At 37.0% G+C, this 23,897-nt stretch overlaps 1 protein-coding gene across 1 annotated transcript in view; it reads left to right on the top strand.

Annotated features, from left to right (window-relative positions):
* The window catches only part of LRP2 (LDL receptor related protein 2), a 194,161-nt gene that overhangs the window by 68,720 nt on the left and 101,544 nt on the right, over positions 1-23,897 (top strand). The window contains exons 13-24 of the mRNA XM_045780260.2: positions 716-922; positions 3,104-3,306; positions 5,128-5,268; positions 7,401-7,604; positions 13,860-14,052; positions 15,984-16,109; positions 17,202-17,332; positions 19,881-20,018; positions 20,403-20,684; positions 21,930-22,169; positions 23,309-23,428; positions 23,536-23,652. Of these exons, the coding sequence (XP_045636216.2) occupies positions 716-922; positions 3,104-3,306; positions 5,128-5,268; positions 7,401-7,604; positions 13,860-14,052; positions 15,984-16,109; positions 17,202-17,332; positions 19,881-20,018; positions 20,403-20,684; positions 21,930-22,169; positions 23,309-23,428; positions 23,536-23,652 (2,102 nt within the window). The remainder of the gene's footprint in view (positions 1-715; positions 923-3,103; positions 3,307-5,127; positions 5,269-7,400; positions 7,605-13,859; positions 14,053-15,983; positions 16,110-17,201; positions 17,333-19,880; positions 20,019-20,402; positions 20,685-21,929; positions 22,170-23,308; positions 23,429-23,535; positions 23,653-23,897) is intronic.

Genomic DNA, 23,897 nt, shown 5'->3' with positions numbered 1-23,897 from the left:
TTTTTAAAGAGGGGAAAGAAGATTGGAGCTATCCCTTTTAGCACTTACTTGTTGTACAAACTGGGATTGAGATGACAGTGCTAATACCTCATTATAAGTTGTTCAGTGTGAATCAACCACATCAAGATTGATAATGCTCACTTGTCTCCAGGTGTATATTAGATTTTCCTGATGTCCACATTTGAGTGCAGTTATAGGAGACTTGGCTTTCTCCTAGATTTTCAAAGTTTGGTCTTAGAATGCTTGTATGAACTTCAGGCTACTGAAGGGTTGGTGAATGGTGATTATACATTTCTACTTCATGATAGTTTGCTGTCTTTCCTTGAAAATAATGGAAATGTTCTCTAGACTAAGCCTTAGAATGGGGAATTAAGGAGGGAAATGGTTTGATAGCTTATTTTAAAATGTATTTGTATGTTTTCCTGGGTGTAAAAAAGTGAGTGAAAGGCAGAGCCAGGGGTCAGGGGAGAAAGTTGAGAAAATGCATGTGAATTTTGCCATATTAGTGCATTTTAATAGTTGCTGTTTGGAGTTGTTGACTCTCCTGATTGGCCTTCGTAGTTTCTGATATTTTTTTCTTTATTGCTTTATACTCCCATGCTTCTCTAATCAGCTAGAGGAAATTTCCATTGATCCAAACATGCAACCTAAAAAAAATATTTTCCAGATAAACTTATAAAATAATTGACTTTCATCCTTTGTTTGTCTTTTGTAGTTATTTATTTTTCTCAGATTGGGAGAGCCTTTCTGGGGAACCTAAGGTGGAAAGGGCTTTCATGGATGGCACCAACCGTAAAGACTTGGTAAAAACAAAGCTGGGATGGCCTGCTGGAATAACTCTGGATATAGTATCAAAGCGTGTTTACTGGGTCGACTGCCGTTTTGATTACATTGAGACTGTAACTTATGATGGAATTCAAAGGTAAAAAGTATTTTTTTTGTAGCTTCATAAATTTGGTGGAAAGCACATAAAATTTATGGCGAGGGATACAGAGGGACCAGAATTAAAATACTGCTCTGTTCGTTGACAATACATCTTGAATGACCTTTGTGTTGACATTTGTGTGAAGTGACATTTGGGGGGGGTTGTTAACTTTTCTTGTGTTCCGTGATAGCATTCGTTACATATTACGTAGAGCATTTGTTCTTTGATTTCTCCTCTCCAACTTCTCCGCAACTCCTAGATGAAGCACATTATTTTCATTAACTCCTGAGTCCATTTATTTCTCTGGGTCCCTTAAAGTTTGTCTCCAAAGATCACTTTATCTTTTTAGCTTACTAATTTTCCCCCACTGAATAAATAAGTTTTATTACTTATTTAGCATTAGCTGGTGGGAATTAATTGGACTTTACTCTGCCCTTATGTACTTCAAATTTCAAAGAGAAATTCTGACTTGTATTTTTACCTGATACACTTCAACGATATTTAGATATTGAGCATAAAATATGGCATACTTTTTATTTCATCTTAATCTAATAAGAGTTAACTGTTCATTAGTTAAATTGTTAACTATTTTCGTTTCTCTGCTTTTGATATTTTCAAAAATCGGTTAAAACACAGTTTTTAAATTCTGTCAAAACTACTCTTTGTGGCTTCAGAAAATAAGCAGGCCAATTTAATTTTTTCCAAATGACTTGATTTTATTGTTTTCTGAATGGAAGGAATATTATAGTTTTGTTTTCTCCTTTGTCTCTATTTTGTAAGGATGGTATCACCGTTTGCCACTGGATTTCATATTCTTAGAACAATCTCTGCTTGGCTAAATGAAGTGATTGGGTATTAGACTATGACTTCTCATCATTAAAACTGGTACCCATAATGAGAATGTGAATAAATTTAATGAAAACATACCAATCAACCCAATAAGTCATACAAAAACAGTTGAGAAATTGCCTAATTTTTTTTCTCTTTGACACTATATTAGATGGTATAAATATTTTTATGCTAAGGTTAAAGTAAAACATAAAAACATAACAATCAGTGGAATTTCAGAAATATTTGAGTGCTTTGCTGGCTGTGAAGAAACATCAAAGAGCTATTCAAGCTCACGGGGACAGCTGAAATCATAAAGTCACTGCCTGTTGCTTTGCCAGCAGGTGGCATTCAGGGTTCTGGAATTTGCTAACTGAAAAGGAAAAACCATTCTCTAATCTTAATGTACCATGTCATTATGGAGTGTTTTAAAGTGTGCGCTAACTTATCAACTTAGGTTTCTTTTTCCCCCCATGTTTTTGGTGTGTTTCCCAGCCTTAGTATCTTCAGTTCTTTCTTAGACTCCTATTGTGTTTTTTAGTTTTCAGCGGTGTTAGGATTTTTCTTTAAGGTCTTTCTATTTTGCAAAGAGGAAAAAAAAATGTGTTTTCCCTTATGCACCATCCTCTACCTCACTTTCTTTATGTGGCCTAAGTGACTTACCGTGTATGTAGAAGTAGTTATGACAGGCACTGTTGATTTTCTTTCCCTTGCTTGGCACCTTTTACTTCTTTTTCTTCTACTGAAGCAGCTCTGACCACTTTGTGCCTTCACTACAAGTATGATGAGCAGACAGTTTTATCAAGCAGAAACGTAGTAGTGGTAGCACTACTTTTTGATTTCCCAAAGTGACATCAGGAGTAGGTCTGTGTCTTTGCTCTGGGTTGAACTGTTCTGCTCACTATCCTGCTCCTTGATGCTAAGAAATGGTTAATGGTACAGTGTGAAATACATTGAATTCCCTTGTTATACTTTTTCACCTATGGATTACAAAATATTTTACATCTTAGTGGTTTTTTTTGTTTTTTGTTTTTTTTGGTTTTTTTTTTGGTGGGGCAACCTTAATAGAATGAGAAGCATGTAAAAAAACAGTAATTTTTCAAAAAATCTGGAACAAAGTAGAACGGGGACTGAAATTTTATTTTCAAGGGTCTTTCCCAAGAGACCACATGGAAGTCCTTCTATCAAATGTAGGTCGAAATATATCCACATTTTAAAATGTATTTTTCTATATATCCTGTGTTTGTAACAAGAAATTACTTAGCATTTTAGGCATTTACTTGAACTAATTCCACCTTTAATCGAAATGAAGGAAAACAAAAACATTGTGATATACATCTTTTGTAACAGGAAGACAGTAGTCCAAGGAGGCTCACTCGTTCCTCATCCCTTTGGAATAAGCTTGTTTGAAGATCACGTATTCTTTACTGATTGGACAAAGATGGCTGTAATGAAGGCGAACAAGTTCACAGAGCCCAGTCCACAAGAGTACCACCAGACTTCTCTGAGGCCCTTCGGAGTGACTGTTTATCATTCCCTCAGGCAGCCCTATGGTATGCCCCAGAACAATGGAAACCCTGCTTAGTATTGGCCTTGGTAGAAAGGTTTTCTCAATGCTATGGAAGTTAATCATGAGTGATCTCATGAGATTTCGGCGACATTTTCAAATATATGATGGGTTATCTAGAGAGTTAAACTCTCTGAAATTGGCTCTGTAGGTCATGGGGCCTTCTGAAAAAATTGATGTATATCAGAGTTCAAATGCCAAATCTACAGGAAACTTAGGGATGTATTTTACAGACATTCATTGGCACCTACAATATGCCAGGTCCTGTCTTAACTGCTGGGGATGTACAGCAAATAAACCAAACCAAAATATGTATCCTCATTTTACTGGGAGAAATCTTGTATTCAATCCGTTAATATTAAAGTTGAGGAAACTTGAGGCTTGGAAGAAGAAACCAACATGCCTAAGTGTTCATTTGAGGTAGTGTCAGAGCCAATTTATTCTTCTTCTCCATTGTATATGTATGACACCTGTTATTTGGTTTATGTTGGATCTGTGGAAGGCTAACAGTGTTTGGTGTCTCATAGGCTGGTCACTTATCAAAGAAAAGAAATATTTTGATCCAGACACCATTTAGTCTTTTATTTTATAGTAAGTCTTGTTTGTGTTTCAAGGTTTTAAGTTGACAAAACTATTGTGACTGTATATGGCTCTTTTCTGTATTTGCTTGTGCATCAAAAACATAAAAAGAAATATGATAAACTATACTGATTGAAAGTTTAGTATCAGTGAACAGTAATTCTGGGAAAGGCAGATTTTACTTCAAAACTCCCACATTGAGTGGTGGGTCTGACTTTAGGATGGAGAAAGACCAGAAAGTAATAAGGTTGATCTTTTTTTTTTTAAAACAAAAAACCAGCCACTAGAACTGATACATTGAAGGATATTCATCTCAATGTAGTCATCCTGGGATAACATATAATTTAGCTGAAAGTACATACTCCATCTGAAACATTTGGAAGTCTCTATTTGGAATAATCAGTTCATGAGCTACTAAATTCCTATTTGCCCTTGACCAAAAACATTACCCAATTTTATCATCCAGATTATTTGTTTGTTGTTTCCCCAAATCAATCCACCTGAGAAGGTAAAGAGACATTTTTAAAATTAAATTAAATTAAATTTTTTTTTGGTAAAGAGACAATTTTAAAGAATAAGTCAAAAGCTAAGAAGACAGTTTTCAAAGCAGATATGACCTTTTTGGCTGTGACAAGTTGTATACAATGAGCTTTTTAAATCATGGCTTTGAGAATGGGTTTTAGAAGTATAAACTGGTTTGTATTGCAGGCTTGTAGGGTTTTGGAATCAGATCTGGATTTGACTTCTAGTTTAGCTGCCGAATAATCTCGGACAAGTTGTGTTACCTTCTGGAACTTTGGTTTCCTCTTTTATAAAATTGGGATCATAATACTTAGCTCTTAGAGTCATTGATTGTAAGTTTGCTTACTTAAAAAGCATGCATCCAGTGGTTATGGTTACTTATTATATCTTATGATTGGTCAAAATAACACTCAAGATTTTTGGGAGGAGGCGGTTATTTTTTAATCACTGGGACTAGCAGACGTAATTACCTTGGGGAGAAGAACTCCCAAAGTTACTCAGCTGTGGGAATCCTGTGTGTTGCCACTACCAGTTTGAGGGTAGGTGGGAGAGCTTATATGGGAGTGTATACAGCAGCAAACAGCAGTGGTATTTGAGTTCCAAGCCCATTATTTTGTTTCACGTACCTGGCTCAAAGTGGTTTCACATATCTTGGGTAATCATACGTTTCTAATTGAGATTTAACCCTGTGTATTTTTTCCTCTAGTTAGCAATCCATGCAGAGATAACAATGGGGGCTGTGAGCATGTCTGTGTCCTCAGCCACAGAACAGATAATGATGGTTTGGGTTACCGCTGCAGGTGCACACTCGGCTTCAGCCTGGATGTGGATAACCGCCACTGTGTTGGTAAGAAATCGCTTCCGGGCTGTCTTTCTGGCAGGCAGCGTAGCAGTATGTGCTGCTTTTGGACTGGGTCAGCTTCCTGTCATACTCCTTCATGGTGAATAAGCATTTGGTAGCTGACAGAGCATCTTCCTCAATAGGCATTACTTCCCTTACACACAGGGTTCAAAAATGTAAATTTCTGTTCTTTGGGCCTTTCCTTTAATTGTACATCTAGGGTTTCCTTGGGCTCCCTTTTCCCTTTTCTCCTTCCTGAACTCTTTGTCTCCTTTGAAAATTATGCCTTTGAAATTCCATACAACTTAATTTTGAGTTTTCTCTGCTATGTATACCTTTTCCACTTTAGATGTTAGCCTTCAGTTTATTGGGAAATACTCCCCATCCCTTCCGTTGCCCTCTCTAGACCCCCGCTTCTGCCTCTCGAGGGGGGTGGTTGACCTCGATCCTACTTGGCTTTATTGCTGTGTCCCAAAGCAAACTAAGTGTTGGGACGGCTCATTTCCTCATCTAGTTTTTTGCATTTCAGTTCAGATTTTCTCTTTATATCTGCCTCTATGCTCCAGGATTCAATTATTCCCTCAAACACTTCTTTTCTTCCTCTTTGGTTGTCTACACATCTACTCCTAAGTAGACTATTGCCCCACCTCAGCTGATAATGAAATGCATACTCCTGCAATATTTGGTTTTCTTTTCTTCCCCTTGAAAACTCTCCTTTTTAATGCCTTTGACAAATTCTGGCTCCCCATATGGTACTGCTTTGGGCTGGTATGTAAATTCTCTAATTCTAATTGAGGCAAACTTGTTCACTTTGTAAGTAATCCTAGATTCGGATAAAAATCACCCTCATTCGGTGTTATGCAAACAATGAATCATGGAGCACTACATCAAAAACTATAACGATGTACTGTATGGTGACTAACATAACATGAGGAAAAAAAATCACCTCATTCAAAAAGTCCTGTGTCTCTATTACATTGACACTACATTGTCTAATAATTTTGCTCTTCAACTCCTGCAGTTTTTATCTTTGTCTTGGGTATACTCCTTCATCTCTCTCTTTATGATTTCCTGACATACTGTTCTGTCTCCTTCTTTGATTTTAAAATCACTTCTTTTTTCCTTTTTCCTCTATTTTTCCTCTCCTCTCCCATCCTTCCCTCCTTTATTTATTTCTAAATAACTTACTTCGTTGCTGTTAATTCTTCTTTTTCGCTAGTCTTAAGACCTTAAAAAGTGCAGTAGGATTCTTTGTATAGATTTCTATACAAAAGTTAATCCAGATCAAGAATTTTGATGGACCACAACTTCTTAATCCAGTCATTTGTTGAAGGGCATCTCGGTTCCTTCCATGATTTAGCTATAAGAAGTTGTGGTCCATATATACAATGGAATATTACTCAGCTATCAGAAAGAACGAATTCTCAACATTTGCTGCAACATGGACGGCACTGGAGGAGATAATGCTAAGTGAAATAAGTCAAGCAGAGAAAGACAATTATCATATGATTTCTCTCATCTATGGAACATAAGAACTAGGAAGATCGGTAGGGGAAGAAAGGGATAAAGAAAGGGGGGGTAATCAGAAGGGGGAATGAAGCATGAGAGACTATGGACTATGAGAAACAAACTGAGGGCCTCAGAGGGGAGGGGAGCGGGGGAATGGGATAGACCGGTGATGGATAGTAAGGAGGGCACGTATTGCATGGTGCACTGGGTGTTACACGCAACTAATGAATCATCTAACTTTACATCGGAAACCAGGGATGTACTGTATGGTGACTAACATAATATAATAAAAAAACATTAAAAAAAAGAATTTTGATGGAATTACTATGCCATTCAGTTAATACTGCTTTAGAATTCATCATAGGGACAGTGTTTTATATAAATAAATCTTAAGGATAAATTTTTCAAGAAGAAGTAAGATTGTAACAGTTGTATCACCTTCGTAGCTGCTTATCTTTTTTTCCTCTCTTCCCATTATTTCCAGCAATGTTTTCCACGGATTTGTTTTTTATGTTTATTTCAGAATTGTAAAATGTGCTTTATGGATGTATAAATAATTTCTCTGGAATTGAGGGAGGACAAGAACCTCCCTCAGTGTAGCCGATGGTGTTGTGTTCTTCTTCCTACAGCTGTTAAGCAATTCCTGATCTTTTCATCTGAAGTGGCTGTTCGTGGCATCCCATTCAACCTCTCTACCCAGGAAGATGTCATAGTTCCAGTGACAGGAAGTCCTTCTTTCTTTATTGGGATTGATTTTGATGCTCAGGAAAAAACTATCTTCTTTTCAGATACATCAAAAGACATGATTTATAAGCAAAATATAAACGGCACAGGTGAGAATACATTGAAATTTTTTTGCACAGTTTGTCCATTTTTTAATGATACTAGTAATTTGCTTACTAGAACTTACTTAGCTTGCTAAATACTTCTAGTTCAGGAAAAGAAATCCATTGCTTTTCTCATGACTTTAATTAAAACAAACACTTCCTTTCCTTAAGAGTGTGTTTTTAACAATGAGAAATATTAACATAAAAGAAGCTGACATTCCATAAAAGGAGAGTCAAGTGTATTAAAGTCAGTAATGGGTTAATTGATTAGAGGCTGTTCCTCATATTCAAGCAGCCAGATGACCTCTCTTGAAGGATGTGGGGCTTGAAATAATAATACCCCCATGAATTATATGGAAATATGGATTTACTGTAATTTTTCATTTGGTTGGAATTCTGTTAATATCTTCCTAATCATCACAGAAAGATAAATTATGGCCAGTCACACTATACTGGTGAGTACTCTATTGAATGATGGCATAACTCAGTATTTTGATTTTATAACCCACTGGAGAATTCTACCAAACATTGACAGAAGGATTAATACTGATTCTTTTGAAACTCTTCCAAAATACTGAGGAGGGGGGAATACTTTCAAAGTCATTCTATGAAGCCAGCATTACTTTGATACCAAAACCAGATTAAGATACCATAAGAAAAGAAAACTATAGACCAATACCTCTGATAAATATCCATGCAAGAATTTGCAACAAAATGTTGCAAACAGAATTCAAGAACACATTAAAAGGATTATACACTATGACCAAGTGGGATTTATCCCTGGGATGTAAAGATGGTTCAATATATGCAAATCAATAAATGTAATACATCACATCAATAAAATGAAAGATAAAAATCACATGATCATCTCAATAGATGCAGAAAAAGCATTTAACAAAATAAAACATACTTTCATGACAAAAACTCTTAGAGTGAGTATAGAAGAAACATATCTCAATATAATAAGGGCCATGTACAGCATACACACAGCTAACATTATACTTAATGGAGAGAAATTGAAGGCATTTCCCCTAAGATCAAGAACAAGGCAAGGATGCCCTCTGTCACCACTCCTATTCAATATAGTACTGAAAGTCCCAGCTGGAGCAATTAAGCAAGACAAAGAATTAAAAGACATCCAAATCAGAAAGGAAGAAATAAAAAAGTAGTTAATTGCTGATGATATGATCCTGTAAATATAGAAAATCCCAAAGGATCAGTCAAGAACTGTTGGACTTAATCAACAATTTCCATAAAGTGGCAGGACACAATCAACATAACAGAAATCAGTTGCATTCTTTTACACTAATGATGAAGCATCCAAAAAAGACATCAAGAAAATCAATCCATCACAATAGCATCAAAAACAATAAAATACTTAGAAATAAATTTAACCAATGAAGTGGAAGATCTGTATAATGAAACCACAAAACTTAGATGAAAGAAATTGAAGAAAACACAAAAAAGGGAAAAACATCCCATGTTCATGGACTGGAAGAATTAATATTGTTAAAGTGGTCATACTACCCAAAGTCATCTACAGATTCAGTGCGATCCCCATCAAATTACCAAAGGCATTCCTCGTGGAAATAGAAGAAACAATGCAACAATGCTAAAATTTGTGTGGAACTATAAAAGACCCTGAATAGCCAAACTGATCTTGAGGAAGCAGAACAAGGTGGGAGGTATCACACTTCCAGATTTCAAACTATACTACAAAGCCATAGTAATAAAAACAGTATGATGTAGAACAAAAATAGACATATCATGGAACAGTGGGACAAAATAGCCCAGAAGTAGACCCCAGCATATATAGTCAACTCATATTTGAGAGGAGATTCAAGAATAACCGATGGGAAAGGGATAGTCACTTCAACAAATGGTGCTGGGAAAACTGGAGAAACACATGTAATACAATGAAATTGAACCCTTATTTCACATAAGTCACAAAAAAAATTAACCAAAATAGATCAAAGACTTAAAAAACTGATACCTGATACCATAAAACTTCCAGAAGAAAATGTAGGGAAGAAGTTCATCAATACTGGTGTTGGCAGTAATTTTTTGCACATGATGTCAAGCATAAACAACAACAACAAATGGGACTACATCAACCTCAGAAGCTTTTGCACAGCAAAAAAACAATAAAATGAAAAGACAACCTACAGAATGGAAGAAGATATTTGCAAACTACATATTAGATAAGGGGGTCAGTATCCAAAATACATTAAGAACTCAGTCTAGCTCAATAAAAACAACAGCAATAACAACAACAGCAACAACAAAAATCTAATTAAAAAGTGGACAGAAGAACCAAGTAGACATTTTCTCAAATGGGACATCAAAATGACCTATAGACGCATGAGAAGATGCTCAACATCAATAATCATTGGGGAAATGCAAATCAGAACTACAATGAGCTATCCCCTGATATCAGTCAGAATGGCTCATATCAGAAAGAAAAGAAATAACAAGTGTTGGTGAAGATGTAGAGAAAGGGGAACTCTGAGGCACTATTGGTAGGAATGTAAATTGGTGTAGTCACTGTGGAAAATAGTATGAAGTTTCCTCAAAAAATAAAAAATAGAAATACCATATCATCCAGTAATTCCACGACTGGTATTTGCCCAAAGAAAATGAAAACACTGATTTGAAAAGATACATGCACATCTATTTTGTTGCAGCCTTATTTACAGTAGCCAAATACGGAAATGGCTTGTGGCCATCAATAAATGAATGGATAGAGAAGATGTTGTATATATACACGATGGAATAATACTCAGCCCTAAAAAAGAATGACATTGTGGGATTTGCAACAACATGGATAGAGCTGGAGAATATACTGTTAGATGAAATAAGAGGGTCAGAGAGACAAATACTATGTGATTCACTCATATGTGGAATTTAAGAAACAGATGAACAGAGGAAAAAAAGAGACGAAGTAAAAAATAGACTCTGAACTGTAGAGAAAAAATTGATGATTACCAAAGGGGAGATGGGTGGAGGGATGCATGAAATAAGTGAAGGGGATTAAGAGTACACTTACTAGATGAGCACTGAGTAATATACAAAATTGTTAAATCTCTATATTGTACGTGTGAAACAAATGTAATAGTGTATATTAAGTATACTGGAGTTAAAATAAAAAAATTCATCTTCCTCTCTTTCCTTTTTCTTTGCTTTCCTTTTTCTTTTTTTATTTCAACCTTTTTTTCCCATGATGGACGCTTTCTTCAAATTTCTGTGATTCTTGTTTAATATTAAGGGCAAGGCTATAAAAGCTACCAGAAGGTCTGTCTGTAAGTATGAGCCTCATCAGCTGGTGAACTTGAGGTGATGAGGCAGCTTTTCTGTTCAGGAGCTCCCAAACATTGGTATTAGTAAATGATACTAGTAAATCTTTTGTTATTAGTAGATGTCTCCATTCTCCTTGGTGTGGGGAGTAAGAGGTGGTGACGGTAGCTTGCTGTCTATGTTCTAGGAGAAGTACAGAGGACAGGGGGCTGAGGACCTTTCAGTTCATGAGTCACACAATCCCCCTATATTCAATTCTGTTCCATCCCAGCATTCCCGTGTGCACTGTGGTATCCTTGAACCCACGGCATCTCTGCCTCAGTTCCTTCAGAGAAGATCTCTGATCTGTTAGAGGAGGTAGATGGAGGAGAGTGGCACAGATGCTTAGCCTCTGAGAGGGACCTGGTGGTCTGATTGCCCTGGATACCAACTTTTAACTAAGCCCCTTAGTCCTCGCCCCTGCGTTTCTCCCGGTACCTCTGAGAGCCAGTATGCTGAGGCTTCGTGTATGTGTGTGTGTGTGGGGGGGTGGGGGGGTCTTTCCTCTGCTGGCACTGAGTTTGCAGCTTTCTCCCCCACTTAGTGAGTTACTATCCCTCTAATCACTTCATCTTCTAAACCATGGAAATCTCTTATCTACCGCCCCTGTACTGGCATTTTGAGAGTTTGGAAGGAAGAGGAGAAAACATGTGTGGTCAGTCTTCTACTTTGAATCAGAATGCATCTTTTCTGGGGACCAGAATTAGGTCTGCTGAGCTTGGAGAACTCCAGTCAATCTTAGTGCTCACCAAAAGGCAGTCTTGGGTCTCCGAGCCCCATGTAGGCTCAGTCTCCTACCAGCGTCTCACAGGTCAGCTCCCTTCTGCTTTGTCAAACTGGAATGCTCATCAAGCTTTTTGTCAATTTTAAGTCTACATGTTGAGCAAGTTACCTTTTAAAATATTCTATAGTCAGTGGTTAAACTTTCTATGCTTTGATGAGGGAGGTGTCACATTGCTGTTTTCCAGGGAGAGAAATAAGTGCTGGTGAGTAAATGTGTAGAAAATGAGTTGTCAGAAATCAAATTAAAGTCAAGATCAGCTGAATGAAGCTCTCAGGGAACTCAGATATGCTCAGATCTCTCGTCCTAAAAATTCAACCCACCTTCCAGTCCATGTGTCTCTCTAATTACAGCGCTCTCTCTCTTTCATTTCATGGTTGGACTATATGTTCCTGTTCTCACTTCCACATGTGTACTTCTTATTTCTCATTCCATCCCAATCTGCCAACCATGTCACTTGAAACCTTTCTCACTTGGTCACCTCCAGTCTCATTTCCTTCTCTTTCTTGGCCATTCTTTCTGGTGTTCTTTACAGATCTTTCCTTCTTTGCCTGCTTCCTAAACAACTGTGTTCTCTAGTGTTTAACATTGGTTGTCTTCTTCATGTTCTGCATAACTGCGCCTTCCATGTCTTTGACTACTGCTATGTAGTGATTTATAGGTCAGTGTGGGGAGACTTACTGAATGATTTTCCTCCTAACTTGGGGAATGAGGGAAAGATCAGGGAAGGCTCTTTCAGTTGATGACATAAATCTCCTTCCAAGCTCTCTAAGGTTCAGACCCGTAATGCCAACTGCCTTTTGGATATCTCACCATATATCCTACAACCACCTCAAAACCAATAGGTCTAAGGGGACATCTGTACCCTGTTTCTCACAGACCTCCTGCCTTAGCATAGAGCATGACCACTCTCCCTTCCCCTCTTATTCCCCCATTCCTCCCAGAATCTGTTGGTTACCTAAATTTCTCCCTTTCTTTTAGCCTCTATCATTAACTCATTAACATCTGAAATGTGGAATTCTCAGTCCGTCTCCCTCTCACTTCCAAGCCTTTGCTTTTCTATAGCACCCAATTCACTCCTTCCTTTGGGAAACTTTTCCTCACCTCCACCTTGCCATATGCTTCATTTGGAGTCTGTGTTTCATACCATTCTGTGCATACCTCTGTCATAACACCCATTACTCTTTGATTTTTGCCCCTTGGCCTAATTGCCGCCTCTTCACTCTCCCACTTCATTATAAATCCCTCGAAGGCAGTGTCTAGACTTCTTTCAAGATGCTTCGCTTTTCTAGGACTCAGTTTCCTCATCTGCAAAATAGGGATACTAATAATACTTTGATTGAAGGGTGGATGAATCCATGTAAAATTCTTGGATCAGTTCCTGGCTCATAATTAGTGTTCAATATGAGCTATTATTATTAATACTATTAGCAATATTATGTCTGGCACATAGAGGACTTTCTTTTTATAATTCATTAAGTAGATGAATGGAAAAAGCACTAAGATTGGTTTTCCTACTTCAAAAAAAGTGTTACCTTTTACCGTGACTCAGATTTTCTTTAGCGAAAATAGGAAAAAGAGAGGAAAAGACATAAAAATTTCACAAAGAGGAAAGTCATCTTTTTTCTCCCATACCTAATTCTGATTTTCTTTTGGCATCTTCACTGGTCTTCTCAAAACGTGGCAACTTAGAGGTTTTTGAAAGGCTGTTGATGAGAGGGTTGGGCCGTCGCACCTCAGAGATCCCCCCCGCCGGTCGTACCTGGTGGTGTCAGCTTATCAAAGCTGTCTGTGGGTGGTGGTTGTGAATATGTGAACTCAGGTATCTTCTCTTCAGATGTTCTGCAATGAGAATTTTTTTTTCCTGCAAGGTTGAACAAGGGAGTAAATGTAGGGCATACCACTTCTGGTTCTGTTTATCAGAATCATATCTGTTCTTTGAGAACCAAACTTTTGGGAATGGATAGATTCTAGGTTTATCTCATGTTGTTGCTCAGCTGTTTAGTCTTTTTTTTTTTTTTTTAAAGAATTCCATATGGGTTACTGAAATATGCTGTAACTCTGACACAATTTAAATATGCAGTAGTATGAAAGTGTATGTCATAAACTATGTTTAGTTCAAACCTTGTCCATATTTCAACTTACAGGAAGAGAAATTCTCACTGCCAACAGGGTGGAAAGTGTTGAAAGTTTGACTTTTGACTGGATTTCAAAGAATCTGTATTGGACAGACGCTTCTTACAGGAGTGTCAGTGTCATGAGGCTAGCTGATAAATCGAGACGTGCAATAATCCAGAAGTTAAATAACCCACGATCAATCGTAGTTCATCCTATCGCTGGGTAAGTGGGTTCGTGTTTTCTGAAGAGCTTGAAACTGTATGTCTTTTAACGTTATGGAAAAGTGATGCCACAGTTATTTGGCAAGTTCAGCAAATGTAAGATTGAACTATATAAATTGAAATCACCTTACATTTTATCCTTTTAGCATAAGCTTAAGTAATCACTTTATCTCCTTGAAAACTCTTTCTCCTTAGTTTCAGCTTTCCCAGTCTTCACTGAAGTGTGGGTTTTTTTCACAACTGAAGAGGACCAACAATGTGATAACAGGTTCAGTAGAGAAGGATTGAATGTGCAGTGGAATTATCAGGAAAGGCTCAAATTCTTTCCCTGCTTTAATGTATTGATATAAAGCTTAGCAAAACTTGCTTAATCATTCAGTAGTTTTCAGAATAAGAAGTCTTTCAGACTACAGACTAAGTTTCATGTTTAACCATTCTGTGATTGGTGGTGTCAGACAAGAAAGACAGAACAGTTTATGCTATTCTTTTTTAGGTTCTTACGTTTCTAATTTAAATATGGTTAATAGCTAATATGTTTGTTTGGAACAAGTCTGAATTGGGTAGTTGTATTTGAGGGGAATTAAAAAAAAAAAGAAAATGAGTAGGAATTCACTTAAGCCTGATTTATTCAGGGCACATAGTAAGCATTTTACATAATCTTGTCTAATTCAAAAGCTGGTTTGTGAGCCAGGTAGATAGAATACCTGTTAGGCAACAGTTAGGATTCAAATTCCAGGCCCACTTGACTACAAAGCCTTTGCATCTAAGAACTCTGTATGCTGCCTTTAGAATGTTTATTTTGTATTTAAATTTTCTCCCTGTGAAATAATGTAAGACACATTTAAAAACTGGTGATACAATTAATAAGAAATTTTATTGCCCTGTAGAGAGTTGATTTTCTAATGAATTTATCTTAAACTAAATCTTTGGCATTTGGTTTTGAAAAGCTGTTAAATTCCTTTCTACTCACTCCTTCATTTAAAAAAATATGAAGTCACATTTTGGAAAGTTATGTTTTGGAAAAGACTAATTTTAGTTTTAAGGCTCACATGAAAGAGAATTTTTTTTTCCCCCTAGATTTTTCTTTTGGTCTCTCCTCAGAATAAAAAAATATGCCTTGGGTAGAGATTGTATGAGTTATGTTGATTTGGGTGCATTCTTCATCAGCGATAAATGCTTTCCTGCAAATTGATCAATTCCTTGTGGAAGATGACTAAAGAGCTATCAAGTGTGTCCTAGATGTTTAATCCAGAGAGGAAAGAGATTAAAATCTGTTTTCTTGCCCATAGTATATCATTTCATTTGAACAACTTTGGAGTATTTAAAATGTAACCCAGCGGCGCCTGGCTGGCTCAGTTGGTGGAGCATGTGACTCAATCTCAGGGTTGTAGGTTCGATCCCCATGTTGGGTATAGGGATTACTTAAAAAATAGTTATACGCAACTAATGAATCATTGAACTTTACATAAAAAACCAGGGATGTACTGTATGGTGAATAACATAATATAATAAAAATATTATTATGAAAAAAAGTGGTGTAAGGATCTCAAAAAAAATAGAATCATAAAATGTAACCTGAATTATGTCTTTTTAAAGAATCTACTTGGTGACAGTAGTTTTAGATCCTAGGTCTGGCACAGTGGTTCTCTCCTCTGGATGCCCATTTTAATGCCGTTTGTATTTGTGCCTTTGGTTGTAAGTTGATAACTAAACTTTTAATTAAGAGTTAGATTTAAAAAAAAAAGAGATCAGTTGTATACTCAGTCTGTTTATTACGCAGATTTTTATTTTTCTGTATAAACCCAATAGCATATACAGAAAATGAAATTAATTGTAGCAAGTCTCTGGAAAATCTGAATTTGTGCTAAATCTTTCCAAGTCATGTAGTTTGTTCCAGTGTTAACATGTTTGATTTCTTACCTCTTTTTTTAGGTACATATTCTTCACTGATTGGTTCCGTCCTGCTAAAATTATGAGAGCGTGGAGTGATGGATCTAACCTTTTGCCGATAGTAAACACTACTCTTGGATGGCCCAATGGGTTGGCCATTGATTGGGGGTAAGTAGGAATCATCCCAAATTACTGAGTTCCCACTTACTGTGAAACAATTATGAAGCAATATGATGGAGTAAGGAAACTGGTACTACTTGCACTCAGATATTTTTACATCATTGATTAGTGCTGGGAGAAGGCTATAGAATGATACAAGGATACAAAGAACACAAACACAGTAGGCCAGCTTCTGCTGGGATGAAAACTAGTGCATTCATGAATATTCTGAGGAAATTGATAGAGGAGGCAGAATCATAGGACCTTGTGGAAAGTCAGTATAGAGGAGGCAAGACCCAAATCCCATTGGAAGTAGAATAGGGATTTGATGAAGTTCAGGTCATGTGTAATTTTCATAGAAAGCATCTTGAGGATGGGAAATCTTTGGTGTCAGTTAATCAACAAATGCATATGTGCATATGTGTGTGTGTGTATATATATATATACACACACACACACACTCTGGGAGAATTTTGAAGTATAAGAATTCTCACGAAATTAATCTATCTAGGAATATAGGAAAAGGTAACAGGATAAAAAAGCTTATGTACATGAAATGCCAAAGTAGTTTATAGGAGAGACAAAGGAAAGAAATGTATTTAGCCTTTTAAACATGGATTTCTTAACTTGTGGACTTAACCAGGAGAAAAATAAAATACCTAACTTGGAGATAACAACATTTTAAGTTTTCTTTCTTTTTTTTTTTTAAAGATTTTTTTTTATTTATTAGAGAAAGAGCATGAGCATGGGGGAGGGGCAGAGGGAGAGGGAGAGGGAGAAGTAGACTCCCCGCTGGGCAGGGAGCCCCATGTGGGGCTCTATCCCATCATGACCTGAGCTGAAGGCAGACACTTAACCAAGTGAGCCACCCAGGCGCCCCCATTTTAAGTTTTCTAAGATAGTTAATTAAAAATCGCTTCATGAATCGCTTCATGAAAGTACTATATCTTGGGGGGGGGCATAAAGCTATTACATTTTTAATGAGTATAATTTTTAAAAACTTTGTTTTTAAATTGAACATACCATTTATGAATGCCCTCAGTGTAAAGGGTGCATTATTAGTTTCTGGATAACAGATAACTAAGTATTTTATCATTTTAGTGCTTTACGGTTGTACTGGGTAGATGCCTTTTTTGATAAAATTGAGCACAGCACCTTTGATGGTTTAGACAGAAGAAACCTGGGCCATATACAGCAGATGACTCATCCATTTGGACTTACTGTCTTTGAAGGTATGCTTTGAAGCAATGAAAGTGCGTGTTGTTTTTATACTCTGCAAATCGTTAACAGTAGACTCATCCTTGTTTGACAGTCTCACACTTCCAGGAAAGTTGGTTACTTTAGAATACAAAAAATGAAAATGGTACTATTAATGTATAGACAAAACATTTGTTTTTTTGACTGAACATTTCACTTTCAGAGTGTAATTTTTCTTTTAGACGCTTTTAGATAATAATTGACAACTTAAGAGTATAGCATTTTGTAGATTACATGTATCATATCAAATTTAACTCCCCAAGTACTCTATTGATAAATATCCCACAAAGAAATAGGGAACTACTGCTTTCATCATTTTCGAGGATAAAACAGCAAGAGCGTTTGTGGTGACTTGTAGTGTTTTGTTGTTTTCTGTAAAAATGTCCTCAGAATCCTTGTGGAAAACTTACTACACATATTTATCAACTACATGGTCACTGAATGACTCTGAAGCTTCTTAGACACACATTGGATAACTGATATCATTGTTATATAGAAATGTTAGAATATGGCTTATGAAAAATAGCAAGATGTACTTGTTTTTTCATCAGCCTTTCCAATAATTTCCTGCTACTAGTAAAGATTGCTGGGGGCATGGAATTCTGGGGAACTGCAGCCACAGGGATATCACACCTATGTATCAGTTTCCCTCTTGAGTGGAGGGGTGGTATTGTGGGTTGAGTTGCAGGGAAAAAGAATGTAGCTTGGCACTTGTGAAACAGGTGTTTTGTTTAGTCTTGAAAATAAGGTTTCTGTGAATGATTGTATAGCTTGTGCATTGCACAAAAGTGCCAGGCCAAGAGGGTGAGGAGAGACTAAAATCTACCTGGTTTTGTTTGACAAACCATAATTAGTCCAGATAGAGAAATGCCATTTTGTGATCCACCAAAGGCCCTACCCATATGCTAGTTTTGTCTCTGGTTGAAACTTCCTACTCTGAATAATTAGCCAGGTGCTTTAAAAGACTTAGACACTGACTGTAAATCAAAGACTTTCTCCCACACATATAGTGTGGAATGAATAGCTAGTAAATATATTGCATGTTCCATCCTGCTGTCTGTTTATCTGTGGAGGAGTGCATGCTATTTAAAAATATTTTAAAAATGCTCTTGAAAGAGTGAGATTTTTGATGAGATGAGTCAGTTATAAATACTCATCCCTTCCTCTTTATGCCTTCCCATTTATTCACTCCCGTTTCATTAATGATGTCAGACAGCCATTGGCTGTTACATCAGAGCGTTATAAGAATGTTAAATTTTCTCTGCTCTTGATGAAATGCTTTGGGATTGAATAAAAATGCAGTGTCAGTACTTTTTGGTTTTATCAATATGAAAAAAATTTTAGTGCATACTTCTGAAAACAACACAATATTCCCCAAATAATAATAGTAATAATAATAATAATGTTTCTCCCAACACTGCCCTCATTGTGAATTTCTTATGGAAAATTCTTTAATTACACAACACCGTAGAAATCATCATTGTTTTCAATGAAGGCTAGATCTGCTTGACTCTCTGTGCACCACAGAGGAGTGAAAGGTTTATTGAACTTCTTATCTATTTAAGTATAGTAAGATACCTTCATGAGTGGTGGGACTCAGTCTAGATAAGATTTAGTAAGTCAGTGACTGATTAGTCATTGATTAGGCCATAGATAAGGAAAACTAGTCTAATGATAAAATTTGTGGCATTTTAGGCATTTTTTTTTGTTAGTTGGGAATTTTAGTTAAGGTATAGTTAAAGAGAAAAATCCACTGATTCTATTAAAAATGTGCATGTTTAGTTCCCTGCTTCGGTAGCTAGTATGGAGTGAACATGACTAAATTTTTGAAGTTTAGAATCTTATGATGCCTCTTTCTCACTATTTTAAACTTCATGGAATATACCTACGGCAGTAGGGGTAGGCGCACTTCTGTGGATAATTTTATTGATCGCTAGGGCTACTGTGAAAGTTCCATTTTGCATTAGATCTGTATTTTTCCTTCTCAACAGCTTCCTATTACAGTTGAGTGTAAAAAAAAAATTAGTGTCCTCAGTTAAGACATGGGATATACAGAATGGTTGATCTGAAAGGTAACTTAGAGATTTAGTCTATTTCCTTAATTTTACCAAAAAAACCCCCTCACACAGTTAAGTATTTACCTGTAAGCCCTCAGAAGTTTAGTGCTTTAGCTGGGATAAGAACTCAGTCATATGAGGCACATCTAATGCTCTATTGAATAATCCAAAATTTTATTTTTATCTATGGAAGTCTAAACCCAGTGGCTATTAAATGCCATCACAATACTCCATACACGCCTGTCTGAACTGGAATCCTGGTATCATTAAATCTATCGCCTTCGCCTTGTAAAGAGTCATTCCTAGAGAGTAACAAGACACAGAAAATGATTACAGAAACAAATTACAGATATTTATGGGAGAATCCTTTCACATTTGCAAGAAGTGTTACAAGCCTATTGCATCTTCCAGAGTGATTTATAAGTGAGCTGTGATGAAAATACTAATCACTGGTGTTTCTTCTTAGACCATGTGTTTTTTACTGACTGGAGACTGGGTGCTATCGTTCGAGTCAGGAAAACGGATGGTGGAGACATGAGGGTTATCCGAAGCGGTATCACTAATATAATGCATGTGAAATCATACGATGCCAACACTCAGACTGGTGAGTGAGATTGCCACGTTCTTTCATATGTTTGTATTTATTTAACATGGTGCCTTCTTTTTTCTTTAGTACTTATGATTTAGTATAGCTCCTGATTGTTATACATTTCTGTCGCCAGATAGTTAAATAATGTAAGACTTATGAACAGTCTCTGTTCAACTCTGTTAACCCTAAAAGTATTGTTGGGAAAAACACATTTTAAGGACTTTCTCTATATTTAAACTGAATATTATATTTGGCATGTTGACTTCCAGAAAGAAGCTACTTTGTAGTGTTGGGTCTGAACATTGTTCTTTTTCCATTTGTTTTCCTTCACAAACTCAATCTATGATCAATCCAGTGGAAGTGGACATAACTCACTCTCCCCGGGTATTGCTTTTTCAGGTTCTAACTACTGTAATCGACCCACACATCCGAATGGAGACTGCAGCCACTTCTGCTTCCCAGTGCCGAATTTCCAGCGGGTGTGTGGTTGCCCCTATGGGATGAGTTTGACTTCTAATCACTTGACATGCCAGGAAGACCCGTCCCGTGAACCACCCATGCAGCAGTGTGGCTCCTTTTCCTTTCCTTGTAGCAACGGCAGATGCGTGCCCAGTAACTACCGCTGTGACGGAGTAGATGACTGTCATGATAACAGTGATGAGCATCTATGTGGTAAATTCAGTAAGTAGCTTATACACAGGAGTTACTTTCTGCGATGAGTAGAACAGAGAGAGGTTGGCTTTTTTTTTTTTTTTTTTAAGGTTGGGTTATCTCTATGGGAAAAAATCTTTTAGGAATTCAGATTTTTAATATGTACCCCAAGGTTTTAGGAAGCTAGATAATATTTATCATTAATAGATAATATTACAAGTTATTTCTACCATTGATTTGGACTATATTCACTAACAATTTTTTTTTCCCTGACACTGGCTGTTTGGATCACCAATACAGTCATGACATCTTGGCAAGCACCTCAAAAGTCAAATAATAAATAGGTTATAACCTTTAGTAGCTAGAGAATAGTATCTCAGAATAGGTACTTAGAATAATTTTTTTTGAAAATCCATGTGTTATATTCCCTTTCTCCCACTTTGGAGTAAAATAGGGTTGAAATGATGGTCTTAACATTTATATTTTTCTTTCAATGGTAATCTAGTCTTTAAAGTCTGGAGCCTAATGAATTCTATTGCAGAAAACAAAAGCATTCCATTAAAATAAAAAAAATAGATAAAGAACAATTGAAATCTAAGAAATCTCTATCAAGGTGAGATCAATAGTAATAATAACCTGTCTTTTTGAAGAGAAAGAAGAGGGTCAGATTTGAAAATAAAAGCGCCCACTTGTCCTTTTCTGAAATTCCTAAAATGTTTTCTCTTTTGTCTATTATCTTCCTGTTTCTAAAAGTACACTTTTTTTTACCTGAATATTTTATCAATGTGCATTTTTTTAAATGACACATTTTCAAGGTTTCTGTCAACTAAGTGTGAAATTGTGATTAGAGGAAGTAGCTTACAAGTCGGGGATGGGCTTCAGATCACACCAACTAGAGACTGAATGTGGGGCAGATTCATAAATCTCTCAAAGCCTCCGTTTCCTCGTCTGTAAAATGCAGATAATTCTACATACTTCACAGTATTCTTGTGAGGATTAAGAGAGAAAAAATACATGAAGCACTTAGAAAAATGCCTGGTATACGGTAATTGCTAAAGAAATGTCCGCTAGTGATGATGGGGAAGATGATGAGAATGACTGGCACATTTCTTCCGTTGCTGCTTTTTTTTAAATTAAGTTCAATTAGCCAACATATTCTTCTTCTTTTGTATGTTGCTTCCATTGAAAAAGAAGAACTGGGCCTTTACAAGGTAAGAACTCATTTAACCGGCTGTAAAAACAAATGTCTTCGTGACCGGTTTATTTTCCTTGTAGATAATACCTGTGCACCGTCAGCGTTCACCTGTGGCCACGGAGAGTGCATCCCTGCACACTGGAAGTGTGACAAGCAGTATGACTGTGTGGATGGCAGTGATGAGCAGAACTGTCCCTCCCAAGCACCCACTTCCTGCCCTGCATCCTTCTTCACCTGTGATAATCACATGTGTATCCCAAGGAGCTGGCTCTGCGACACAGATAATGATTGTGCCGATGGATCTGATGAAAAGAACTGCCGTAAGTTTGGAATGGATTTCTCTCGGTTGCTCAGCCTAATGAATAGATTTGCGCAGTTAGTAGACCTTGCACACTTTCCTCTAAGGCTCACATGATTTTCATCGTATCGTAGTCACGTTTGTTCCATCAATTCCCATATCAATAGGCTATAAGATCAAAGACATGAGAATCTTAGTGTCCTGCTGAGCACTGAATTCTATGGATGCAGAACAAGGACTGTCCCTGATGTCTAACATCCAGACACAAACTGGGAAAATATTTCTCGACTGACTTTTTGTATATTTAAGGCAAATTTGTTTTTTTCTAAATCACGTAAATGATACAGACATTTGGCTATTGGTTTTTCTTTTCATTTTGTAGAGGTAAAAAGGGGATAAAATACAGAGGCACGGAAAATGTAAATTTCCATTATTACTGTCTGCCTGCTTTTCATCTTGCTAGTTCTGATTTCCTTTAGGTTATTGTTTGTTTTTGTGTCTGTAATAATGGTTTAAGGTGGAGCTCCCTGGACTAAGGTCTAGTCTTGGTTTCATGACTAGGCAAGTCACTTTCCTCCATAGCATTTGGACTATAAGACCTCTTCTAGTTTTCACATTCTGTGGGTCTATATTTAATAACAGCTTCATGTTGTGGATGGGGCAGCCAGCACATCTGATTCTAGGGCTATGTCTCTTCAGCAAGGTGGGTTTCTAGATCCTGGGTTTCTAGAATTAGTTGTTCTGCTTAGACTTTGGATTAAATGCAGTAGTGATCTGTCTATATACTGTTGCTGCTAGGCATGTGGGCCATGCTGACCATGGTCCCTAGTTGGGCTCCACTGCTTAGCTTTGGTGCAGAGTCACAGACTCAGTATTCATGAGGTGTAGTCCGGTCCAAGTTCATGATGCTCACTTTGAAAGCGTAGTCTGTTTTCAAAGTGTAATCGCAGATTCTGACTCTCACCTATAATCTTTTTATTCTTCTTTCCAAAAACTGCCCTGGCTTTGTGTGTTCTTACTGGGCTGACTTTGGCAATGTGGCTGATTTGAAGGAATTAAATGAGATAACTTGTGTATCTCCTTAGCATTTTGCAGTTTGGCCCTAGTACACACTGAACAAGAAATAAACTGTTACTTGGTTTTGTTTTTGAATGACGTTAGAATTTACAGAGACATGCCTACCTAGTCAGTTTCATTGTCCTGATCATCGATGTATTGACCTATCTTTTGTCTGTGATGGGGATAAGGACTGTGTTGATGGATCTGATGAAGCTGGCTGTGGTAAGTAGATTGCTTTATACTTATTCATGATGTTTAAAAATACTTTCAATGTTTAGTGGTTTTCTCCTTGAGCTAATTTCTAATGTTTTTTTTTTTTTCATTCTCAGTAATTAATTGCACTGCTTTTCAGTTCAAATGTGCCAGTGAGGATCGGTGTATTAGTAACATATATCATTGTGATGGTGTTTCTGACTGCAGTGATCACTCTGATGAGATAGACTGCTGTAAGTACCATCTATCTGCATGTTTCATTTTTCTTAAAAGATTTTATTTATTTAAGAGAGGAGTGGGGAGAGAAAGAGTGCAAGCAGGGGGAGGGGCAGAGGGAGAGGGAGAAGGAGAGAGGGAATTTCAGGCAGACTCCATGCTGAGGGTGTGGCCGATGCAGGTGCTGGGTCTCAGGACCCTCAGATCTTGACCTGAACTGAAATCAAGAGTTCGATGCTTAATCAGCTGCACCACCCAGGTG

Source organism: Ursus americanus, chromosome 1 (assembly GCF_024610735.1).
Source record: "Ursus americanus isolate L20-20 chromosome 1, mUrsAme1.1.p, whole genome shotgun sequence".
NCBI classification, from domain to species: domain Eukaryota; kingdom Metazoa; phylum Chordata; class Mammalia; order Carnivora; family Ursidae; genus Ursus; species Ursus americanus.
Note: the sequence above shows the minus strand (reverse complement) of the source record. Positions and strands in the feature narration are given on the sequence as shown.